The sequence below is a fragment of the Pleuronectes platessa genome, chromosome 13, assembly GCF_947347685.1.
Source record: "Pleuronectes platessa chromosome 13, fPlePla1.1, whole genome shotgun sequence".
NCBI lineage: Eukaryota > Metazoa > Chordata > Actinopteri > Pleuronectiformes > Pleuronectidae > Pleuronectes > Pleuronectes platessa.
Window position 1 is genome coordinate 1,367,154 of NC_070638.1, and position 25,857 is coordinate 1,393,010.

General features: G+C 46.7%; 1 protein-coding gene across 1 annotated transcript in view; it reads left to right on the forward strand.

Annotated features, from left to right (window-relative positions):
• Positions 1-1,535: 1,535 nt before the first annotated feature.
• Positions 1,536-25,857, forward strand: part of myo10 (myosin X) — a 65,483-nt gene continuing 41,161 nt past the window's right edge. The window contains exons 1-2 of the mRNA XM_053437484.1: positions 1,536-1,571; positions 24,067-24,165. Of these exons, the coding sequence (XP_053293459.1) occupies positions 1,551-1,571; positions 24,067-24,165 (120 nt within the window). The 5' untranslated portion in view covers positions 1,536-1,550. The remainder of the gene's footprint in view (positions 1,572-24,066; positions 24,166-25,857) is intronic.

A 25,857-nucleotide genomic window follows, 5' to 3' on the forward strand; every position in this document is an offset into this window, starting at 1 on the left:
GGAAGTGGATCTTCTGAGTTGTGGTGATCATGAAACAATCAGAGGTTCCTTCAGCCCCTCGTCACTCTCACAGATCGACCTTCCTCTCAAACTCAACACCTGCACTCAGCCCCGGGGACAAGGGGGAGAGCGGAAGGTTCGATGCTTCCTGGTGAACGTGTGTTTCTGAGGAGGAAATCTTTGGTCCAGTTTGACCCTGACTGAATCCTCAGGACCGAGAGTGTAACTTAACCTCTGTCAGCCGCCGGGAATCAGAGGTCAAGGGTCACTGAGGTGACATGGTCCAGACAGGTGGAGAATCCTCAGAGACGAGGTGAGGACGGATCAGAGAGGACAACTAGTGCTGTCGTCTCTTCTCGACTCTTCACAGAGCTTCATCTCCTCTGGACGGATCCCCACGTGGATTTCAACTTTTCCTCGTTCACACAGATCTGATGGTTTTCAGAACAAAACCTTTATTTATGTAGAAGTCTACATCTATCGACTAATTCCACAAACTGGAGTCTGAACCGTTCATCTCCTCAGCTCCACCCTCGTCACGTGTCCAGTGAAGATCAGTGACGAGTTTGATTTGGACACGTGACATGTTCAATATTAATAAACGTTGAATAACAGCGGTCAATGTCCACTGAACTTTGAATGCTCTGAAGATGATGTCACGAACATAAGACACGTGCACAGCAGAGCTAAACAATAATAATCATACTAATCGTAATAATAATAATAATAAACTTTATTATATTATTTATGACAACAAAGCAAGAAAAGTAAATAAAAGCATGACACCATCACAGCTGCAACATGAAGAACAAGTAAAGTACAAGTTGAACAGAAACAAAGTTCTCGACCGTAGTTCATATCGAGTTTCTTCAGCAGGTATAACAGTGATCGTAGTTTTAAATATGATTAATATGTAAAAGAATAAAGCTCAACGTGGCACAGACATGAGGACACCACACGCACCTGGATGAAAAGGCACAAGTCGAGTAAACAGATGAAGAACAACGAGCAGATGGAGCAGATGGGGACATGTTGGAGTACCTGCACCTCCTCGCTGGGATTCAGCTGGTGTCAGCAGGAGGAGTCAGAGGCGCAGGAGCAGGAGCAGGAGGAGGAGGAGCTTCAGGATCATTGTCCACCGAGGACTCACTCTCTGAGGCAGACTCTCACAAGTTCCCCGGCCTGTCCTCGGTCTGTCCCCGGCCTGTCCTCGGTCTGTCCCCGGCCCGACCCGAACCCACCACCGAACCGGACGGAGCCGCGGAGCCGCGTGACGCACGGATACGCGCATAGCGGGGGCGCACGGAGCCGAGTCCGCGCTCCGGGACCCGAGGAGCCCTGAGCTGGACGTGTGTGTGTGCGGGAGTGCGCGCTGCAGCTGTGACCCATGAAACAAAGAGTAAAAGTTCCACTGAGTCCGCGCACGTCAGGGACCGAAGCCCCCGGAGCCGCTTCCCTTTGCTTGGCTTGGAATCGCACCATCAACCCATGAGCGGGGTCGAGCGGACGCGCGGTCTCCTCACAGTCAAGCCCCGGGGATTCAAATAACCATGGACAACTTCTTCAAGGAGGTAAGAAGCTCCTCTTTGACTCTTTGACTCTTCATCTGACTCTCTGACTCTCTGACTCTTTGTGTCTCGTGCTGGTTGTAGTTTGTGAGTCTTGGCAGCTGCAGGAGAAATGAGACTCAGCTCGCCTCTGTTCATTGGGAAACGTTTCAGGGAATGAAACATGATGAGTTCTGTAGAAAGGTTCCAGATCATCAGCTCGGACTCTTTGGAGGATACCACACACGCGCACCGTGGCCGCCTGCAGGTTCATCCCAGTACCACCACCTCTGACCCACTGGGTCTGTGCTGTTTCCGCTCCTCTCTCCTCGTTTCCTCCCACAGAAACTCCAGTAAAGTTATAAATAGTCTGAATCCGAGCTTCTGATTGGTCAGCCAGCAGAGACACTTGTTGAATGGACAGTTTTATTTCCTTCCAGGACTCATATTTATACACACATGCATCATATGTAGAGCATTACACAGTAATAATCAGAATCCAGAGCGTCACGGTATTTGAAGCAAGTCTCCAGAAAACTTCTCCAACTCCAACTGAAAACTTCTTTCAGTGAATGTTTCTCATCTTCGTGTTCGTCTTTAGCTTCGACTTTCTAGAGATTTGTTTTTATTAATATATTTGTCAAACATCCTGTCATCAGGTGATTAATTGATAAGGACAGAAAGTTTTATTATTATCGACCAAATGATGAATCAATCAAATCGATCTGCACAGTTCCCTGATGTTTTCCAGAGCGGCTGCGTGTGGGAACGTAGATGTCGGAGTCAGTTGCTCTGGAACTTTTCATTCCAGCTTCCTGGTGAAATGTCTGAATATGTGAGGAGAATTAGTTTCTGATAATCAGATTGTGTTCCCGTACGTTTCTTCAGCTTCCTGTTTGAATGAGAATCAGTTTTTCTTCTTCGTGGGGAAACAGCTCGTCCCTTCCTCATCCTGACGTCTCCTCTGGATACAGACGTGAGTGGTGGGACCAGTTTGTCGTGATGATTTCAGTTTGTGCAGCAGTGAGCTCTGCAGTGGGCTGCACAGTGTGTGTGGATGAAGCCCTGGGTGGTGACTCATGGTGAAAGCCCTTCAGCCGGTGGATCCTCAGCTCTCTGTGATCACGTCAGGTAACGGCTGCAGCACCTGAGTCACTGAGTCGCTGCAGCTGATTGGCTCACGAGAGGAAAGCACACAGAGCTGGTTTCCTGGGTAAAGAGTTCTCTGCTCTCTCATTGGTGCGTTTTGAAAATCCCGAGAGGGAAGAGGGGTCAAAGGTCACCAGACCCGCTGAGCTCCTAGGTGCCTGTGTGAGTTAAACAAACACTCGGAGGTTGGACAGATTTTCTCTGGAGCAGCAGAGTCGTGTCGGCACAGCTCCTCTGGAGAGAGAGGGAATCGAGCAGGCGGCACAGTGGTCTCAGATATCGTCCCGCTGCCTCAGGATCTGCTAATCGCAGCTGAGACAAAGAGCCCAGTCTTTGAGGAAGAAGCTGTTTGACAGGAGGGAGAAGCAGCGTCCTGCCGCAGACACTTTGAGCAGGAATGTGAAGCGGGAGGAAACCGGAGCGTTTCATATTTATACTGAAGACAGTTGAGAGACCCACAGAGACGCTGTGTTGTTAAAGGGAATCGAACCCGCGGCTGGTTCACTCCTTTGGTAAACGCTGCAGACGGACACCCACAATGCATCATGGGTACTTCCTGAATCTACAAACCGCTTTGGACTTTGTTTGATCATTGTTGTTTTTCAGGTTTAAAGTGAAATTACAAACTTTTGTTGGTTTAATCCTGAATTTTTGTTTATTTGAAACTCGACGACCTTTGATCCCAAATGTGATCATCAGATTTAACATTTTACCAAACATCTTTAGTTTTTAGTTTAATCTCAAACTTTCATGATATGAATTTTGAATATTGATGAGCCCAACATTCACTCGTTGATGGTTTCATTCTTGAAAAGACTCCGTGTTTGTGTTGAATCAGCATTTTTTCAGAGTTGATGATAAAGTTTTTATTGTGTAATCAAATTCTTTATTTGGTATATAAACACAGTTTCAGGTTTTTTCTAAACTTTTGAATATTCTAATTTCATCCTGTGAATTCCTGTGTAGCTTTAATAAAGTGTTCAAATATTGAAGGAAGCCTAAAAAACCCGGTGGAATCATTTTCATAAGTTTCATTGTTTCTGTGGAACAAGCAGTGTTGAGTCGGGGGGGGGGGGCTCAGGAGCCTGTTAAACTGTCAAACTGGTGGAGGACCAGTGTGAACCAGTGAGAAGCTGTTACTTTCAGCACTTTGAAGAGCTTCAGAGTTTAAAGAGAACAACGAGGAGGAAACCACCTCTGGAAACTTTATATGAGCTTTTTTTAAATGGCCGACGTGTTTAATGAGGTCAGAGGTCGCGTGCCTCAGCCTCACCTCCGCTCACCTTCACTCTGAGGACAAGCAGCAAAGCTCCATCGTCCCAAACCACAGAGACGTCTCTAATTACTGAGCTGCAGCCAGAGCGACCTGAGAGAGACTGTGAACAGAACCAGGTTCCACCGCTCCGTCCTGAAGCCTGGTGGGTTCTCCTGTCAGGGCCGAGCACGAGTCGAGTGCAGGTTCGAGTCCGATGCACAGGTTCGATTTAAGCTGCTTATAGAGGATGTTCACGTGTCAGAGTTTCCTCTTTATCGAGAGTTGTACTTCTGCAATAACACTTTTTTCATCTTCTACTCTTGTTAGTTTATTTATTATTGTCGCTCCGACAAGTATCATAACACAATCGTTGCATCGTTTAAACTGGAGGAGACACATCAGCTGATGCTGATAGTGATGTAAAGACATTTTTAAACTCTGACGTCAAAGAAATGTAAGTGAGGTTTGATGTTTTACAGTTAATAATAATAATAAACTTGATTATAACTATCTATAAGAAAAATAAACAATCCTGATCTTTTTTCCGGAAGCTACGTTTTTAGTTTAAATCCCAAATTTCCTCGACGCTTTAACGTTTTTTGAAAAACAATCTTTTGTTTTTTAAAGTTTTTAATATAATCTCAATATCTCAGGTTGAAGTTTGAATTTTCAGGCACTTAACATTAACTTTTTGAGGATTTATTCTTGAAAATACTCAATTTCTGAGTTTAATCAATAATTTCTAGGTTTTTGTAATGACTTTTGTTTTTAGTCCCAGAACTGCGACATTTATTGTGTTAAATCCTAATTTAAATTTGCATACAAACAGTATTTCAGGTCAATCTCAGACCTTTTGTCTTTTAACAGATTTTTCTTTTTAATTACTGATTTAATGCCAACTTGTTGGATGAATATCACTTTACTACCTACTTATAGAACTAGTGTTGGCAAATTAAACGCTGATTTAAGATCAAATTTTCTACTTTGTTTATGCTTTGAAACAACAAACGCTGATAAGTCTGTGAAAGGTTCATTCAGGCGGGTTCATCGGAATCTGGATTCATGTACGTCTCCACGTTAACTCCCCACAAACATGTTATCAACTCTTAATAGAGCTTGAAAACCTCTCACGTCTCTTTTGATCGTTTCCACCCTGTGTCGTCCCAGCAGGGGAGAGTCTCCCAGTCAGCAGACGACCCAGTAGCATTAATGTTCCGTTCTGTTGGAGAATGAACCAGGATGATAAACGTGAACTGATCCAGCAGCTGCAGCTCTGGCAGCCTGAGCTCAGTCCTGGCAGCGAGCAGCTTCCAGGTCTGAACTTCCCTGAGAGCCGCTGCTTCATGGTCCTCATAAAACAGAAGACAGCCATACTTCCAAAATAAGCCTGTAAGAGTCTTTATAAGATTCCAGCTTTCTCTTCCTCTCTGCTCCGCTCCTCCTCCTCTCACGAGCTTCAGCCTCCTGCAATTCTCATTAGAGCCATAAAGAGCAGGAGGCCAGTGATCGAGGCTAATCGACTCGCCGGCTGAGGAAGACCCGGCAGCTCCAGTGAGGAAGAGGAAGACAAACACTCGGTCATCAGGACAGGGGGGGGGGGCGGATTCAAAAAGACAACAAGCATAGAAAATGGAAAAGCTAGAAAAAGAAATGTTTGTGTGCAATTCTGATACCTGGACTTTGTGTCCTTTAACAGCTGTGTGTTACCAACCCTGTATGAAGTGATGATTACTATCATTGTGTTATGACCTGACTCAGGTTAAACACTTTGAAACACAAATACAGAGAATGAATCTAAACTGAAGAAGAACAAATTCAACATTTACTTTAACTTTCAGGACGAGACTTCATTTACAATAAAGGTCAGAAAATAATAAAAACATTTCAACACAAAAAGAAAATAGAGAAATCTGCCAAATAGCAAAAACAAGAGAAAAAGTTAAAGCCTCAGGAAATCAACAAAAACAAGAAGAAAATTACAAATTACTGACATGTTAGCTCTAGCTAACGCTGCCCTCCTGCAGATCACTTCCTCTTCCTCCTCCTCTTCCTCTTCCTCTTCCTCTTCCTCTTCCTTTTCCTCTTCCTCTTCCTCTTCCTCTTCCTCTTCCTCTTCTCAGCTCTAAAAGCAGAATTTACGAGAGGAGAAGAAGAAGTAGGCGTGATTTCTGGGAAAAGAAAATTGCTTTGCGTTCTCACAGAAGCCCGACCCGGCAGAATCTGTGTCAGTACGTCTGTACATATGTAGGATATTTATAAAATATGGAAGAGCATGTATGGTTTTTTTATGCACATAAACACTCAAATATATTTTTTGATAATCTCTGACACATGGTTACGTATATGTTGTGAAAAAACAATGAAGTTATGAAGTTAAAAATTTTCTCTCCGTCTCCTAAAAGACTCAATATCGTTAACGTGCGCCGTAATTAAATGAGCATAATAAAAAAGAAACGTTCAGCTTCACTTTTAGTTTCAACCACACGAGTTCCTCTGCTGTGTCACAGCCTCAGCTCCCCCCCCCCCCCCCCCCCGGCTCTTCCCAGGCCGAGCTGAAACCTGACGCCTGCGAGCTGCGAGGAATTTAAACAACTTGCAGATTTGTCGATTTGTGCACTGCAGAGCCCCCCCGTCCCCCCCGCCCCCCCTCCCAGAGGACAACTGTGTTGGACGTGCAGCTGAAGTTTTTAAGCGGTCAGGACTTTGACAAGCGACCAATCAGAGACGGAGGAATGTGAGAAGCAAATAACCGTCATGTCTCCGGTTAATGTCCACAAGTCTTTGCCTGAAGGACAAAGAGAAGAGGACGGTAGAACCACAGGAGACCAAAGTCTGTGGACACCTCAACAAACTCAAGTTCATTCTTGATCTCGGAAACAGCGACTTCACAAAAACAAACAAACCCGGTCCCAGAGGTCGACTCCCGGTGTTTCCTCACCGGACAGAACAGAACCGGCGGTTGAAGCCGAGATGGATCAGTTGTGACCACAAGTGGAATGGAAACGTGTTCATATGAGAACGGGTTCATATGCAGTTAGTGAAAGCTTTTGATTCTGCTGAAGGACACGACAGGAGCAAACACAACTTAACTATTATTAATTATGTGTTGAAGTAAATCAAAACTTCTCTTCATCATGAGACTTCGGGAAATCAAACCCAGTTACTTTTATTTCCTTCATTTCAATTTATCTATCTTCTGATTCCAGGAGTCTCTCACTGTGTGGAGCAGACGGAAATTAAATAAAAAGCTTTTATGATTTTACAAAAAGAATTATGAGAGTTATTGTGACTGATCTGCTGTAGTTCAAGAACAAGAGATGAAACCTTTTCTCTCTCTGTCTTTTACATGATGATCAAAACGTCTGTAAACTCTTGTTGTGACTCTGATCAGCTCTGAAACCATGATGATGATGATGATGATGATGATGATGATGATGATGATGATGAAGGTCGCTCTCCTCTCGTCTCCTCCCCCGTCTGTAACTCTTTGTTTCTTCTTCACCTCCGTCTGCTCTCTCTAAGACTTCTGGTCTTCCTGCCGGATGGCTCTGAACATTCCTCTGGACCCGGACACTTCCTGAGCGCTGACTCTCTCCAGCTTCCTGCTCACGCTCATATGGAACAAGGAGGAGTGATGTCATCTGTCAGTCACACTGTGCTGGGACATATTTAACGTTTTGCTGTAGAACATCTCAGACATGTATATGAGATGGATGAGAATGTGATGACCCTGGAGAGGTCCAGTAGAGTTTGAATGTTCAGGTGTTTAAAGTGTGAGCGGTGGTTCACCATCACCTGACCCCCCCGGTGACCCCCCCCCCCCCCCCCATTATTGTGTGATAGAGCAGAAACTCCATTAAGTGCATGTTAGAATCCGTCACTCCTCCTGCATGTGCTGCGTCCCGACTGTGCACTGTACGCGCTCTGTGCACAGACCTCGGGTCAGTTCCCCCGTTCGCTGGCTGCAGAGAAGTAATGTCCAGCATCCAGTGGAGTGGGTTTTAATCTGAGGATCTAATCCCTCAGCGTCCTGCTGGGATGAGCCCCCCCCCCCCCCCCCCGTCCAAGTGCTCAATTAAGAGCAGGAGTGGAAGGAGCTGGTTCATCTCCACTGATCTGGGTTCATCTGACCTGCTGATACAGATACTGACAATCTGTACGAGGGTTTCTCTCTTCATCAATTCATTCATTTGTTATTTCTGGTTCTGCAAAGTCTAATTAGTTAGTTTCCTCATTAGTCGCCTCAAATAATCATAATAATAAATTTAAAAAAGTGAATTATCAGAGTTATTTCTAGACACTTTCTTATGAAACAATCAGAAACTGTGTTTATTGCCAAAAAGGTTGACACGACCCGGGAATTTGCTGTTGTGTGTTTGTGTTTGTCTCTGGTTCACAATCCACACGTTCACAAAGTGATATCTAAATCAGTTCAGTAGAAAACACATTGTCTCGGTTGGAAGGATTCATGAGTCAGAAATCATGATTCATGTGTTCCCACGTGCTGCCATGCAGTTTGTTATATTTATGAGACCCACACACCGACAGGCAGGTTACACCGGTCATACACAGAGCAGTGTATGATACACACTGATGGAGACACACACACACACACACACACACACACACACACACACACACACACACCTGGTCCACGATATAAATCCACCTGTCAAACTGCTGTGATGATTTAGTGGGAACACCTGCCGGGAGGAAGCCATCTTCTTTCAGTCCGTTCCCTGAGGGGATAAAACACGTTAAAGGGAGAACACGTGTGTAGAAGGTGTTCTGTCATACATGTTCCCAGTCTGCTCTGACTGACTGTGATTGGTCAACTGCTCTCACTCTACCTGGCTTTGTTAGGGGGCGTGTCACCAGCTGTCATGTGATGAACCGTGTTTGAGAGAATGAATTTAATATCGTCTCAGTCTCCTGGTCGGGTCTGAGAGAGAAGTGGGAGGGAGGTTATCTGATCCCAGATCTGTGTTGACAGCGGCTTCCTGGAAACCCCCGTCCACACACACACACACACACACACACACACAGACACACACAGGATAGGCACAACCCCAGAACAACCAAACATCCCATTTCCACTCATTAGCTGCCTCTCATGCGATCCTCTGAGGCCTCCTCAGGACACTTAGTGCTTCATCAGACCGGAGCTGAAGAGCTGAGTCATCACAGATCGGCCTCGATGCTGATTGGACCGTCTCTCTCCAGATTCCCGAAGCCCATTAACAGTTTATCGCTCTTTGATTGATTGATCCACGGCGTCTCTTTGGAATCTCACATTAATGTTCTGTTGTGTCTCCGGCTGAAGGGGTCTGGACTTCCGGAACCAGGAAGTACCTCAGCCGGTCGGTGGACACTTGTCTCGCTCCCCGTCCGTCTGTCCAGTCTGTAAATGATCGATGTTAGTGAACGAGGAGGTCGGGGGGGTTGAGGGAGAACATGGTGTCTTCTGAAGAGTGTCTCCAAAGACTCCAGAGCCCTGCCTCAGACCAGGTGGAGGACGGAGGGTTGGGTGAAGAATTTAGACGTCTGTCAAGAGGAAGCACTTAAATTAGAAATAAAGAAAAATGTCTGTTTCATTGATTTGAACACTGGGAATCGCTGCTTACTGGGAACAACGACTTGCTGTAGAACATCAGGTCTGGTCCACGACGTGGTTGAGATCATGGGATCGGCCACCGTCTTGTTCGTGTGTGAGGAATGTCGGCCGATGAACAAAGAGTCAGTTTTTGTTGGTTTTGCTGAAACTAAAGTCTGGATTCTTTTCGCGTGATTTGCTTTCACATGATTTTTGACCTGGAAACAAACACAGAAGCTTCTTCTCAACACAAAGACCCATTTAAAAAAACCATAATGTAATTTAGTGATTTGTTTTTTTTCTCTTTCAACTTCAATGAGGACAAATGAGTAGATTTGATCAAGATCCACTAATTCAAACCTTGCTTTTTTTGTTTTAAACTTTCTTTATTGAATCTCTCAAAAGAACAAAACACTTTCTACTTTATATTACCCAGAGTTCAGTGCAGGTCTGAGAGCAGCTTTTTATGTCAGAGTAAAGTTTATCAGCTGTCGAGTGAAGTTCATTCAAACTCTTCTCCTCACGCTGTTTGAAACACGGGGATTCAAAGACGCTTCTGAGACCTGATGTGTAAAACTCTCCATTTTGTTTTGTTTACTCGTGCTCGACAGAATCATTCTTATCTAATTCAACCCTAACCACTCAACCCAGTCCCTCGCCGGCCAAGCCACCAGAACCACTAGATGGTCTTTGCCTGGGCACTCAGGGACTTGACTCGTTTCCAGAAGAGCCATCAAGTCATCGGAGGAGGTTGATGGTGGAAGCGTGTCCCCCGGTGGATCAGCCCAGTTCTCCCACTGCAAACAGCCCCAGACAGAATAACACGCTTATCTCTGCAGGTCACTGGGTCGAGCGGCTTCAAAGGGTTCTTCATACCTGGAGATCAAGGCTTGTTTCCTTAGGTCAGATCAGTGGGAGTCGGGGGGGGATTCAGAAACTAGAGGCACAGGGTGGAAATGTAGGTCAGAGAGGACGAGAGGATTTGATTCGGTTTGGACAGTGGCATGCTGGAATGTGTGTGTGTGTGTGTGTGTGTGTGTGTGTGTGTGTCTTCAGCCCTATGTTGTGTTTGGACACAGAGGGACAGTGGACTCGTGGATCGTCCTTCAGGGGTGTTATGAAGTTCTCGACCCATCACGGGTCAGAGCTCATTCCTTAAAGGGGAGTTCCCGACGCACCAAGTCCCGCCCCCTGCTGCTTTAACGAGGCTCCGCCCCTCGTCTGATTGTTCCCCGTGTTGACTTCCCATGACGTGTAGATTCCATGACATTATGCTGCATCCACTTTAGGGTCAATAGTCAGAAGTTAATGTCGGGTTCAGATTGATGTAAACGTGTGTTTCCTGTTCATAATGATGAAAACGTGTTCGAGGAGAAGTAGAAGAAGTTCTAACTTTTAAGATCCAGCTCTGAACCAACCTTCAGCAGACTGCAGATCAGCTCCCAGGGAACCGCAGCCTGACTCTGTGCAGACACACAGTTTGTTTCTCAGAGTGAAACCGACTTCTTTCTCCTGTGAAACCAGAAGAAACAAGACGTGTGTTGTTCGCTGCCAGGAGCCGAGCGGAGAAAGGAAGACGTATTTATATTCTGCCCGTTCGCTGCGAGGAGCCAGCGCCAGGCGACCACAGCTGGGAAACACATGGCAGCTCGGGCCTCAGCTGCCAGCCTGTAACACACACACACACAGACACACACACACACAGACACACACTCTTTTCAGACAACGTTACTATTTACTCTAAACTCTAAACCAAACCTTCACTTTAACCTGCTCTTAACTTACATTTATATTATTTACCTCATTGGGACTGAAACTGTGTGAATAGATTCACGTCCCCACAACATGACAAATCCTGTAAACACACACAAACACACACATGAACTCACAATAACACTAAACATCCTAACCGCACCTATTGAAATCGTACGTGCACGCACTTCTCTTTTCCTTTGTTCCTCTCGTGCGCTTGCTATTCCACACGAATGTCTCCCACGTGCACGCACATTCTCTCGTGCACATTCTCTCGTGCACATTCTCTCGTGCACGCTCACGTGCAGCGGGGGAAAGTAGGTCAGGTGGGCTTTAACGAGGGGGGGGGGGGAGTCTGGTCATTTCCCCTCTTTTATGGGCCCTAGTGCTCCTCAGGGGTGGAAACTGGTCTGAGCTCAGTTAGTTCAGCAGCGGGTCGACTCTGACCCGGGGCTGCAGATCGTCTCACACTTTACTTTCCTGCGCTGAACTCAGATCCCCCCCCCCCCCCCCCCCCCCCCCCCAGTCATGTGACTCTGGTTGCGGCTGCAGAGACGAGTCGCTTCTCATCGTTGTGGCGACTAATTAGTCACAGGCCGAACTTATGAGTAAATAACAAACTGCCTCTTTCTGCACATTTTGTGATGTTCTGTTCTGAGTTCTTCTTCTTCTTCTTCACCCTCATCATATCTGTTTTCCTCCTTTAATGAAAAACAAAGTGGTGCAAACAGTGAAGTGTTGATCTTGACTAACGGCTCTCAGACAGGAAAGTAATGTGGCTTGGCTTCGTGAGGAGCTGGTTCTCCTGTGGTCTGGAAAGTATCTGAGCTGCTCAAGAAAACAATAATCAATAATCTGAGGGCAGAACTCAAAGACACACTTTAACTGATGTTTGCTGAGAGTCCAGTGAAAGTGTGAATCTGGTGAAATAACAGAAAACGGGGCTGAAACTCAAACTATGCAGTCTCATTGTCTCTGGACCACAGAACCCTCTGAATGCTCTGGAACACAAAACCCTCTTTTCTGTGGATGCTGCATGTTTGACTCAGTGCAGAGGAGAAAACACAGAAAGATGCTCAGCCAGCGTAACTGAGACGAGAGCCTCGGTTTGATGGATCCAGTCGCTTTGTTCTGTGAACCACAAACAGCTTGACCACGCCCCCTCATTCGGGGACACGCCTCCTCATTCAGGGACACGCCTCCTCATTCAGGGACAACACGTGAAGAAGAGGAGGCGACTCTCTCACCTGCTGCTGACCTGTGGGCCCGACTCCTTCTCAGGGGGAAGCTGCAGGTTGAATGTCAAAGCGTTTTGATCGCCCCCTGGTGTTTAGGTGCAGTATAAGTTGTCCTCCATGTTAGCAGATGGGACATGGACCCAGCTAAACAAAGGAGACATTTGTAAAAGGTGGTTGACTCATGATTGGTCGAGCTCCTGTGTTCATGCTGCTTCTCCATCCCCCCCGATCACTGAGAAGGACGATGATGTTTTTAAGAGAGAAAAATATGTTCATTTTAATGTTTGAGTTACATTTAAAAAGTAGCTTGAGTTACTTTAAAATGGTTTTTAAATTTTTGGAAAAGTTGCTTCATCATGTTTGACTCAGACGTTGGACTCATCTGGACTCACTGGTATGAGACTGGACCAAAATGGCCGCCCCCTGCATTAAACATATTCCCCCTGAAAAGCAGGAAGGAGTTGGACAAAGACATGTGTCCCGGGGACAGGAAGAGCAAGTCAGAATGTCTCCACTTCAAAGCTGTGTGTTTTCAAAGGGCTTCTTCAAATCTCTTTTGAACACGTCCATCGTTCCTCTGCAGGATAGAAGTGTTTATCTTCTAGTGGGGGGGTTCAAAATGTCTCCGAGTTTGTTATTTCTTTTGCCCTCTTGTTGTTTCATGTGGCCGCTGTGAGGCCGAAAGCCAAAAGCATCTCCTCAGTGGAGTGTAGCCGAGCCAGAGACCAGGTGCTGAGGTTTAGATGACAAGTCCATTCAAAGACAACAAAGAGTTCTGAGGCTGAATAAGAAGGGACCCGGTGTGCAGGTGTCTGAGCCCGGCATCGAACCTTCACGTCTCCAGTGTGGTTCCCCTCCTGGTGCCTGGACACAGGCTTTGTCTCCTGATTGAAAAGTTCAATCTGCCGTTGACATACAGACGTGTAGTGAAACACAAAGCTGCAGCGACAGCTTGTTAAAGATTTAAAGGTTGTTTCCACGTGTCTGAAATAAGCTGAATAATCACAGAGTTTTGCTCTAAGAAGCAGATTTGATGTCAAACAGGCTGCAGCATGTTTTAATGAGACAGTGTTAGTCATTAGTTATTGTTTAATGAAAACACTCAACCAGGTGACACACAGTGAATATTCATATCTTTCATAATAGCTCAAAGCAAAGGTGTGGATCTATGAATATGTTCCACTTCACACTGACACATTGACACATTGACACAGTTCACAAAGACAATAACAGTGTCTCCAGCACTTCTCTGGTTTCGGTGGCCGTGAGGTGAAAGTCCTGACTCGGCCCTGAAGTGACGTAGAGATGGTGAAACCTCACAACACACCCTGCTGAGTCAGCCGGGTCGGATCCTACCGATCTACTCTGGAAGACACGAGACACGTTCTGACACGCTGAGGGACAAGACAGACAAGAAGGTTCTGATTAATGATGCGTGTTGAAATGTCTGATTAAATATTTTCTAAGTTTGTCAGAGAGTTTGTTTCTTCACTGAACGTCACAGAGCAGACACGTGGTGCGATGGTGAAACCTCCTCAACAAGTGGGAGCAGAAAGGAAACGGGGGGGAGGGGGGGGGGGGGTGATGACGGTTATTAGAGCAGCGGTGACACTCGGAGTAAAGACGTCTTTCCCTCTGGTGATACTCTGCTGCTTCTAATGCAGACACCTCCTCACATTTGAACATTTGTACATTTTCACTAGAGTTATTATTTTTTCTACTACTGTATTATCCCACCTATAGTGTATTCATATTTATATTTATCTTGCTCTTAGTGTATTCATCATTCTTATATCATACCTTACCTCTTAATACTGTTCATATTCCATTTATATTTCTATTTATTTACATATTCCATGCACAATACTCTTCAACTTTTACTGCCTTTTTTACACTTCTGGTTAGATGCTAAACTGCATTTCGTTGTATATGTACTTTTACTGTGCAATGACAATAAAGTTGAATCCAATCAGTCGAGTAGACTCAGGTGAAAAACCAGAAGCTGACAGGTCCGGTTAATATTCTGCACTGTTGTTGTTTACTCGTTAAATTGAATATGAATATGATCAGAAATCGTCTCTTTTAACCGAATCTACCGAGGACAGAAGTGATTTCTACTTCAGTGAAACTCCTCCTGACACAAACTGCAGGTTTACACTTCACTTCTCTCAGGGAAGTTAAATGTCTGACTCCCTCAGGTCTTGGTGAGTTGTGTCAGTCGGTGTCACACAGTAAACACATTGAACAGGTAGAGGCACTGACGTCCTGTCTGTGAGCTTGTTGCTCTCCTGTTGCATTCTGGTCTCTCACAACTCCTGGAGCCCCCCCCCCGGCGGTTCGATATATTCCCTCGAACCAAACTGAGATTCCAAGTCTCTCCCGAGGCGGATCCACCCTGCAGCTGCTCACCAGATCCACCACGGGCCTTTTCATTATCTGCTGAGCAGCTGAGCCGGACCCGGAGACAGAACCAGGAGCCTCTGAAGTCTCCAGGGTTGGATTGTGGGAAAGTGTCGTGTCTCCATTCGGTGATTTGTAATTTGGCTAAATGGCTCCTGATCTGCCCGACAGCCTGTTGAGAGGTTCCATCCCCCCCCCCCCCCCCCTTTGTGCTGGATGTTTCCTGATCACTGACAACAGGAGGAGGACGCAGCCGAGGAGCAGCTGCTTCCTGTGGAGCCTCCAGTCAACACCTCTGCTCTCCGACACCAGAGTGTGCCGAGACACGTGACCTCTGACCCCTCCCGACAATGGCCCTGTTAATAATTCAAACAGACCAGGTGTGCGTTGTGTTGTCGACTGGGTTGTGAGCTGTAAGTGCAGAGTGACTTGTGTTGAGTTGCTTGTTTGAGGAGTTTGGAAGCTTTCCATTCATGTTGTTCTACACTAATTAATCATCTCAGGCTACAAGAGGACGGTGTGTGTTTTGAAAAGAGCTCGTTGGTGAGCAGAGAGGAAACTGTCCCGGCCTGAACCCCCCCCCCCCCCCCCACACACACACACACACCAGGCAGCAGCAAACCACACTCTTACTTTTCTGACCATTTCTAAATTGAGTCTGGGCCCGAAATATATTCCGACCACTGAGCCTCTGAGCTGATGTGGAAGTCGTCATCGGCAGGAGCAAGACGCCGGCTGGGGGGGGGGGGGAAGGGGGGGGGGGGGGGACGCTCGTTAGGAGTTGATCCTGTGGTCAGAGCTCAGTCCTGGAGGAAGATTCCAAAACAGCGTTTCTGTTGTTTTCACATGTTGGAGTCCAATCAGCTCTTTTATTCAAGTTTCTGACGAAGCGTTTCTTTAATTGCTTCATCGGGATAATTAGCTTCTTCTGGAGCCTCCTGGCAAACGGCTGGTTCACGCGGTTGCTTTTTTTTTTTCCTCGTTAAGTTTCCTTTGTTTCCTGAGCTCAGGCGTTCACGTTTTCTAGAGGGGCTGTGGGTAAGTGTCTGAGTCAGCTGCTCTGGACGTCGAACATCAGCTCAATCTGTGCTGTAGTTTAATAAACACCCAATAAAAGCAGCTTGATCCAGAGACTGTCAGTAAAGTCCACTCAGCATCTCCTCGCAGCGTCTGATTGGCTGCTGTGACCATGTGCTCCACATATTCATGTGACAGCGATGAGTTACGGATCGTCCACAATAGAGCTTGTGTGTGCAGATTTACTGTAGTTGTGTGTGTGTGTGTGTGTTTATCTCTGTGTGTTGTCCTGGTTTGAGTGTAATAACCACAGTCAGCCTTTCTCTCCTCATCATCATCATCATCTTCATCATCAGTCGTCCTTGAAACACCAACAATAAATCATAAACACTGAGAAGCTCGGAACACGCAGACAAAGCCTTTCTCACTGGTTTAATATCCCGAGACGGCTTCTCCCCTAAATCAAATTAAAAAATAATAAAACTTTAAACAATGACTCCTGACATGAAGAGAAATCTACAGAGAGGAAGTTCCAACAGAAACAGAACCCACAGCAGGTTTTAATAAAGAGGACGGATTAGGAAAAAATGCCTGAATATTGGGAGGCAGGCCTGTGTCGGCCGGATGTGGCAGCAGAACTCCTGACTGCCGAACACATGGTTCAGTTTAACCCTGAACAAGCTCCCAGCCGTGTTCCACATCCAGCCGGGCCTCAGAGAAGCTGGAGTTTCTCTGCGTCTCGGTTACAAGCCGAGTGGGTGTGATTAGCCTGTGATCGAGTTCTGTTGTTCTGCTGCCACATCAAGGAGCCACAGGAGGGAGGAGGTCCTCTGCTGCCTCAAGTCCTGCTTTCTCTTCTGCATACTTTTCAGTTTGCTCCCCCCCCACTGACTCTCATAAGCTGCTGAGGTCCAGAGGTTGGCCTGAAATCTTATAAAGTCAAATGCAAGAAGAAATCTGGAACTTCAGGGGCTTGTATTTGTTTGTTATTTATCGTGTTTCTCTCTCTTTATTGAATCTTGTGTAGAAATGAGACCATTTGAAGGTGTGTGGGAGTGCAGCTGTTTTAAAGACTTGTTGTTTGTCTCTAAAGTCGGATCTTTACTCTGCTTCAGATTTCCATAAATGACATGTAGAGCAATGGAACCAATGTAGAGCTCTGACTTTAATAAAGGGAGGAAATCAATTTAATAACTTGTCATAAGTGGCTGTAAAGGATCTTTATGTCTTTATTTATTATCTTTTTACATGTGAGAGGAGTTTTGTCCTGATATAGACTGATTCCATTTCAGTTCATACACATGTTTTAAATTAGGTTTCACCAATAATGTCCACTTACTAGCTTTCAGTTGACATGTCTCCTTTAGATAAGGTCAAAGGTCACAACTAAAGCATTTAATGAGACCTTGGATTAGGGTTAATTCAAAAGCACAGTTTCCAAGCTCAAGCAGGAATGTGTGAGCAAAATGATTTTAAACATAATTCTAACAGGAAAAATCCACAGATGTTTTGACGACTTGTTGCCCTAGCCTCTCCTCGTCTGGTACATTAAACCACGTGAAACAAATTATCACAAATATTTGGAATTTCTAGTTTGTTTTTGTGTGAAATTTCACGTTATAATGTGTTTTTCCGACTCTGCAGCATATGTTCAGGGTTCTACACACACATATGATCTAATGCTCCTTTAGTATTTGATATATGCTGTTGCTGTGCAGCCTGGCTTCACTGCAGCTCTGCAGGAGAACATCTCCCTCCACCTGAACTCCTTCAGGTCTCCACACTCTGATGTGAAAGTTCCTCTTCAGCTACTAAACGTATGAGCCGCTCCTCGCCGCGCTGGGCGGTTTGGAGGAATGTAACATCTCATTAAGGGTTATTAAAGTCTGGAGATTTAATAAGGGGGATCTGAAGTGAAGGCAGCAGTTATTATGACAGATGATGTGTATGCCATCTTCTGAGGAAGGGGTTCCAAGATGTTTTTTTTTGGTCTTTTGTCGTGAGTTGTGCTCCCTCATGCGACTTTAGCAAAACTTTTGTGTTATTCCAAAGCTAGCCGACGATCACACAGACTCCGAGAGACATTTGCAAGATGGCTGCGCCCATATCTCAGATATTGTGGTTAATTTTTGTACAGTAGGAGGAAGAAGATTCGTTATATGCATCTTTATAGCACATTTATAGAGGCCGTCCTTCACTCTTAGCCACAAGAGGCTCCACCCACTCCTCCACCCTCAGCTCCTCCCACTCCTCCACTCTCAGCTCCTCCCTCTCCTCCACCCTCACCTCCACCCTCAGCTCCTCCCTCTCCTCCACCCTCAGCTCCTCAGCTCCTCAGCTCCTCCTCACGCTGCACCGATGATCTCCTGCTGAGCTTCAAACCGACAGCAGGACCAACATGTGTAGACTCAACAGTGGAGCTGCACTATCAGTTGTGTTGTGTGTGCGTTAGGGGGAGCTTTGCATGAGTTGCACACATGAAGGTTAATGCATTGCTTTGTGAGTCACAGGGTTTGCTTGTGATCACGTGTGCGTGTTTGTATTTTACTGTGAGAGTGAACTGTAGTGTGTCGATACCGTGTGAGGGAGATAAACGGGTTCATGCTGATGTGTGTGTGTGCACTTGAGTTTAATGATTGTCCTCTGTGTTTGTTTTGTGTGTGTGTGTGTGTGTGTGTGTGTGTGTGTGTGTGTAGGAGGGACCAATGAGGCTCTCCCAGACCTTTCCAAAAGTAAACACGTGGAGCTTATCAGTTCCCACAATCCCTTGCTCTAACTCCGTGTGTTATTCAAATCTAAACAGCCTTCAGTGTCGTCCCACGTTGACAAAGGTCCAGAGTTGATTTGCAGTCGCACACTTCCCTCCTGGCTGCGTTTCTCACAACACACTCACTGGTGTGTGCATTGTTTCTATTGTGCTGTCACTCAGCGTCATCACAGGGAAGCGTGTTGAATACTTTCAGCTTTTTTTACCCTTTTACCCCCAAGGCCCCAAATTCCTCTGCTGCTTTTGCAAAAGCTGAAGATAACAGCTGGAACATGTGGAGAGCTCGATCTTCAGACGCCTGGAGAGTGAAGGAGATGACAACCTCTCCTCTGCAGCACTTTAATTGTGTGTCTGTCTACACACCGGCTGATACATTCAGACGCACACAAACGGTAATCATGTGAAGGGAGACGGCTCCTCGCTTTAACCTTGATCGTAAAACACACTTCCCCTCCTGAAGTTAATGGTTAATCCCTCGAACCAGTCGTCCATGTGCTTATCTCCCCGAGGCCAAACACAGGGCCCAGTACAGACGTCTGCAGCACAGACCACAACAATGGAAGAGCAACACAACCGAGACGGGGAACGTGTGTTCGCTCGTCTGGTCTCAGGGATCCAGGCTGATTGAATCCTCTCTGATCGCTGCTCCTCTCTGAAATCACGTGACCATTCACTGACTTTATTCACCTGCACTCAAACAGTCAACATCAAATAGAACACGCCTCTCAACCATCAGATAAACGTTGTGTCACCTTGTGATCCGTTGTTCACCTTTGTCCCTCAAAGCATCGAGCTGCACTTCACCAGTAACTGCCCACGTTACGTGTTCGACTGTGTGTGGTACAGCTGCCTGGTGAGGGGGGGGAGATGATGAGCATGAGGGGCTTGTACAAACAAGACGGAGACGGAGTGTTCCAGTCGACTGACGGAGGGGAACCTGCTGTTCTGCAGGTGGGGGGAGGGGGAGGAGTAAGAGGGGGGGGGGGGTCTAGTTTTGAAGGAATCACATGAATTCACAGCATCAGAATCATTTGAGAAACAAAGTGGCTGAAGAGTGTGAATCACTAACTTGTGGTTTTATAACATTAAGTGCAAACGACATATTGTAGCTGTTATCGTAGTAATTCAATTAAACTTTGAGTTTCATCTTTACTAACATCAGCAGTTTAAGTTCCTGTTTGTCATCAGCCTGTCATGTTGTCCACAATTTAATGCAGGACAGCGTAGTATCAGAAACCTGTCTTCTGTGTACTGACCAGCAGGGGGCGACTCCTCTGGTAGTTTCTATAGAAAGTGACTTCTCACTTTATAACGTCAGTGAACATTCAGGAGTTTCTGTCTCAGTCTCTAGTTTCAAGTCTTCTTCAAACAGCTGAAGTTCATTTAGTGAATTATGATCATTTAGAGTCAAACAGACCATAAAGCACTGGATGTGTTGGGGGGGGGGGGATATCGCAGCGTGATTGACAGCTAGTACCGCCCAATGGGTGCAGGTGGCAGGTGTAGGTGGGAGTGTCCTCAAGCTCTCAATCAGGCTCCACCCCCCACACTCACAAACCAATGGGTGACATCACGCTGGGTTGCCCCCCCCCCTCACATTTAAATGAGAAGGTGGAGGTAGCTGAGACGAGAGGGGATCATGTGACCTTTTAAATCATCCACATTCTGCATCTCACTGTTTCATACCAGCGCTGGGCTCAGCCCCATATCTCGTATATGTGAGGAATCTGTAGGCAGAGTAATGAGTTTCTATTTATACTCAATATTATATTGTAACACCTGGAGTGTGATGTTCAGTAGATTCAAACTACCAACCCTCACCTGCCCAACGAGGGTGTGTGCAGGTTGAGAGCAGACGGTGGCAGTGGTTTGCAGGAGCAGCAGGGCACCGCCTTCCAGGGAACACACCAGTCGGTGGTGTAGAGTCACAGTTCCAGTGTTCACCCCCCCCCCCCCCCCCCCATCCAGTTGAAGGCCCTGACAGAGACGAGGGCTGTGGTTCGAACACAAGACTCTGTTTGTTACAGCAGAGGAAGTGGGATCTCTCAATCGAGACAGCTGCTCATTCCCGACCCCAGCGGCGTACGAACGCCCCCCCGATGGCGTCCTGCAGTGAGAGCATTAGCCAAACATGTCGAGGTTTGGCTAATACACGCTGGACACGGGTCACTGCCTCGGCTGTACCGAAGCATTCTGGGAGGGAGGAGGTTGTGTTGTTGTGGCTCTGATCTGCAGGAGGTGTCTGGAGTGAGAGCAACTTCCTGGACAATTGACTAAAGACATCATACAACTTGAGATCTGAGGCAGAGAAGTTGAACATGTTAACGAATGACAATCAGGATCATTTTATGCAGATTTCAATCAAGCGTCCGGTGCCTCTATCACCTGACGATACAGGAAGCTGCTCTGGACCGCTCTTGTTTTATGGTTTTATTATTGGTGCAACACTTATTTCATGTCAAAACATTTCCTGGAACACGACGCCGCCCTCAGAACGTGACTGCTGCCACAACAGAGAGATGAAGACATCAGGTCACTGCAGAGACATGTCTCCACTGAAACCAAACACAGTGTAGGTTTGTTTTCCTGACTTTAACATCCTGGCCTGCGTCGCTCTGTCTCTCTGACCCTGACACCTCTGCTCTGGGAGCTGGTTCACTCGGGTTTGGATGAGAGGCTCCGAGGTCTCAGAGGTTCAACAGCTGGGCCTTGATCCACAGCTCCCAGTCCCAGTTGGATCTGCTTAGTGTCTCCCAGCTCGTGTGTTGACATTACATGGCTGAGGCCCAGCTGCCCTCCATGTCAGGGGGATGGCAGAGAGTCCATGTGAACCCAGGGTTTTTTCCTCCCATATCCACAAAGTTGTTGGTGTTGAGGAACATTAATAATCAGGACTTTACTCAGCCCGATCAGATGAAGTATGAAGCTGCCTTTGTGGACGTCCAGGGGCGTAACAACAGGCAGATGTGCTCGGCCCTGAGCTGAGATGGGGCCCCTGAGAACAGCTGACTAAGTTTCTCCATAGTGAAAATTGAATTCTATGATCAGTTATAAGAATTAGACTGGTCAGAAACTCTCTAAAGGCTAATTTATTCTGTCTTTACATTAAAAAATACATCTGTAGATTAACGTTCTTATGGCTGTAGAGCAATACCTCCACTAGGGGGCAATGTAGAGGTGGACGATTCTGACGACATCAAACATGGCAGCGGTGGAGGAGGTAGTGATGATGTGAGAAAGAGGCTGAGCAGTGAAGAGCGCTGGTCAGACTCGTGAAGACTCTTCTCAAAGAGTCATTGTGAAATATCGGTGTCAGACGTAATCCAACACCACGGAGGATTTGGCGTCTCCCTCGCTGAGCTGAGCGTCGCCCCCTGCTGTTTGGATCTTTGGGTTTTGTTGCAACAGAAGTTTGGTGTTCGTCCAATCACAGAGACTTGGGTCCTCGTCCTCTTTAGTTCATCGGAAAGTTCAAACGAGATCTGATGTTCAAGGTTCAGGCACAGAGGCCGACTGTAGACATTGGCTGGTAGCTGTGTGTCTGTGTGTGTGTGTGTGTTTGTGTCTCTGTGTGTGTTTAGACACAAGGGGCGGATGGAAGGAAAGTAGATAGTGTTCCACTGTCTTGAGTCGTGTCTCTCCAGAGGCGGGGGGGCGGCACACGCTTCCCACAAAGAACACGGATCTGTGTGTTTACATGTGTCGTGTTCTTTGGTGGTGACAGAGCCTTGAGAAGTGTGTCAATGGGGGGGGGGGGGGGGGGGGGGGGGGAACCTGCCCTTCTCCACCCAAACTTGATGTAAACATCAGATTCCTCTGGTGGTGCACGTCAGGAATGTCCATGTGGTCACAGCTGGTAAACAGCACACGCCTTCTCTTTGTGCACGTTTCAATGGGACGTCTTCTTTTGTTTGGTCCTTTTCTGTCTCATCAAAGTGACTCTCGTCCACCGGCGTCCCAATGAAAGGCTTTCTATATGTCTGTATCCCCCCCCCCCAAAAAAAGAATGACAAAACAGAAAAACTGTGATATAGAAATTAAAAACGCTAACATCTAGAACATCACTCAGTCCAGAAGATCAAGTTCTCCTTTGGAAGTTGGTCAGACAAAGTAAAGACAGATTTGTTTGACGTTCTGTGACCAGGTCTGGATCAGTGGCTCTGTGATCCACTGCTGACACTGCAGACGCCAGCTTTACTGTGTGTGTGTGGCTGTGTGTGTGTGTGCTTGTGTGTGCATGTGTGTGTGTGTGTGTGTTTATCCATTCATGCATCATTCTCCCCCCCTCAGCCAGGTGCCCCTCTCCACCATGCTATAGTAGAAGTGAAGGCCTGTGGGTCAAAGGTCGCTCGTATGCGCCCCCTTGGAGAGGGGGGGGGGGGGGGTCGAAGCCTCCCACAGAGCACAGCGTTTGTTTTTCCCATTAGCGTTAGCCTGTCACGCTAATGAGCAGAGACACATGTGGCTTCACGATCAGAGGAGGGCGTCCACTCAGTCCTCAGCTGGTTCCTGTGTCCTCCTGCATCACAGTCACAACTTATCATGTGATCACATTCAAAAATAAATAATTAACTAAACTGAGACGGAAACTTTCAAACTTGTCGTCAAGACTCGGACTTCCTTTGAAAGTTTCTCCGGATTCTCTGCAGCAGTGATAAAACCTCCAGCTGCTGGTGGGGGGGGGGGGGGGGGGGGGGGGGGGGGGGGCACCACTGTGTGACCAGGAGCAGTAAACTTCACAGGTCATCAGGATTAATACGAGCATGCAGGTTTACTGGCTTCAGGTAGAGACCAGTGAAACCAGAGACCCTCCTACTGTTGGGAGAAAGGTCGGTGCCTTGGGAACGAGCTCCACGTGGAGATGAATCTATCTTCAGGTCAGAGCTTGTGTGATTAGCAAAGAACTTAATACAACGTTACACAACCTGAAAGGACATGAACACAACAGGTTGTCTAACAGATCGCACAAGAAAATAACTTCACAACGGAAGAGAGAGTTCCATCCCATTCCTTCTGTTTACCAGACGACTTATTAGAGATCAAACCCGATATTAAAATTACACCGTTTCACAAATGACACAATAAAAAGTCCTACAGAAGTTCACGTCAGGGGCAGAATCGAAACTTTATTATAAAATACAATGTTTACTTCAAGTATAAAGAAGCATTTAATGGAAATTTACAAGAACCTTAACAAGTCATTTAGACTCTAGGTGGAAAAGTCATGTGATTTCTCTGTCTTCTGGTTTACTGTGTTTTCACGATGCTGGTTTTTCATACTGGTTCACCCCCCACATCCCAGTGTGTGTGTTTGGATCTAACGTGCCTCGTTCTCTCTTCCTGTGCAGGGCGACCGGGTGTGGCTACGGGAGGATGAGCAGTACCAGCCCAGCACCGTGTCCTCCTGCTCCGGAGGCGTGGTGGCCTTCGCCACAGACTACGGCCAGGTGAGAGTCACTGGAGGCACTGGAGGCACTGGTGGTTGTCCTCTCTGTGAACCCACACATGCAAACACTCTTCCTGCAGTTTGACGTCAGGGATTCGACAGCGTCCTTCACACTCGAGTATCAAACTCGGGGATTCGAGCTCGTACATTGTCCTGCTCGTTGTTTTCGTAAACCTCCAGGAGAGCAGAGGCTTAGAGAGGTCCACTCATAATTTAGGATCAGCTCAAGATGGAGTAAATCCTCTAATCCCCATATGCTTCTGCATGATTCTCCTTTGATCCACGTGTTGTCTAAACAGCCGATGGAGGACGGGAGGGACATATGGAGCAGGGGTCACCGGGGACTTATGTATTTAAGTTGGTTATTAAGAAGGAGGAACTATTCAAACTCTTCTGGAGGTTCTCTGCAACACAAGATAACTTATTGAAGTGAACTCACTCTCTGGATTTGTATATGAAGCTTCTCTGTGACTTTGAATTAAAGTGATCCAGAGAAGGGTTCCAGTTTGATGAGGAGGATTAGGGACAGGGTCACTGAGGTGGACTCATTACAGTGTCATGTCCTCAGAGGTTTTCATTTATCAACTGAACCTCAACTCAGACGGAACCTGTTTAGTCTGAGTTTCCCCTGCAGGTGGATTTCATCCTCCGCTCATTTCCTGTTTTAGTTTGAAAAACGTGGATGATCAGAAAAGGAGATGATTGGAAGCGATGACGTGGACGCTCTTCCTGATAGGTTCTTGTTAGTAGCCTCCTCTGATTAGTCAGGTTCCTGTCACATGACCTCATGCATGAAAAAACAATCAGCCTCATCTTCCGGTGAAGAACACAACATGGAGGATCAATCACAAGTGTAACTGACCCTGTGTCTGTGTCTCACAGCTGCTGTTCAGTTTGTGGGTTCTCATGTTCACCTGCACGTGTGTGAGAGGTCATGTGATGTGTGTTTTCAGAACAGGGATTAAAACGGATTCGTGGCTAAAACTCTGAGATCGTTTTAGTTTAGTTTGAAAACAGTGAAGCCAGGAAAGCATGGAGGTGTCTGTGTGGAGTTACTGTGCAGCCCCCTCCTGTGCCGACAGCTTCAACAAAGACTTCCTGTGTGAGAGCGGGTCGCTGCCGGAGGACGAGGTGTGAATGTGAGCGCTGGAGGATTTAGGGTCATGTCGAGCTGGAGTATTGTCCTGGAGATTTACAGCAGATTAAGACATTCTTATCACCGGGCTCCGACTCGCTGAGCGACTCCATCAGAGCCGCTGGTCACTGAAGCTAATGATCCTCCGCACCACAGTTCACCCTCTGGATCCTCCGTGAGGTGCTGAGCTGGTTCAGCTCCGGGTGGGGTGGGGGGGGGGGTGGTTTTCCAGCCACACAGATATTCTTCTGAGTCTGACTTCCACAAGCACCTTGAGGTCGACACTTGAGCCGCTTGAGTCCACTAGATGTTGAAATGTGTCTGGGACTCAAGGCCTCCTGCAGGACATCTCAGAGTCCATCAGCTCCCATCAGAGCCAAACACTTAAACCATTAAATGGAGTTTGGTGGGTTTGGTTGGAGACACCGGGTTTTTCTAAAACCTATAGGATCTTAGAAATCAGGTCCTGAAACCTCCAGTGATACAGGAATCCCCTGTTTGACTCATCCTCCAAGTTTATTTATGGTTAATCTTCTTTTACATTATCATAATAATTGT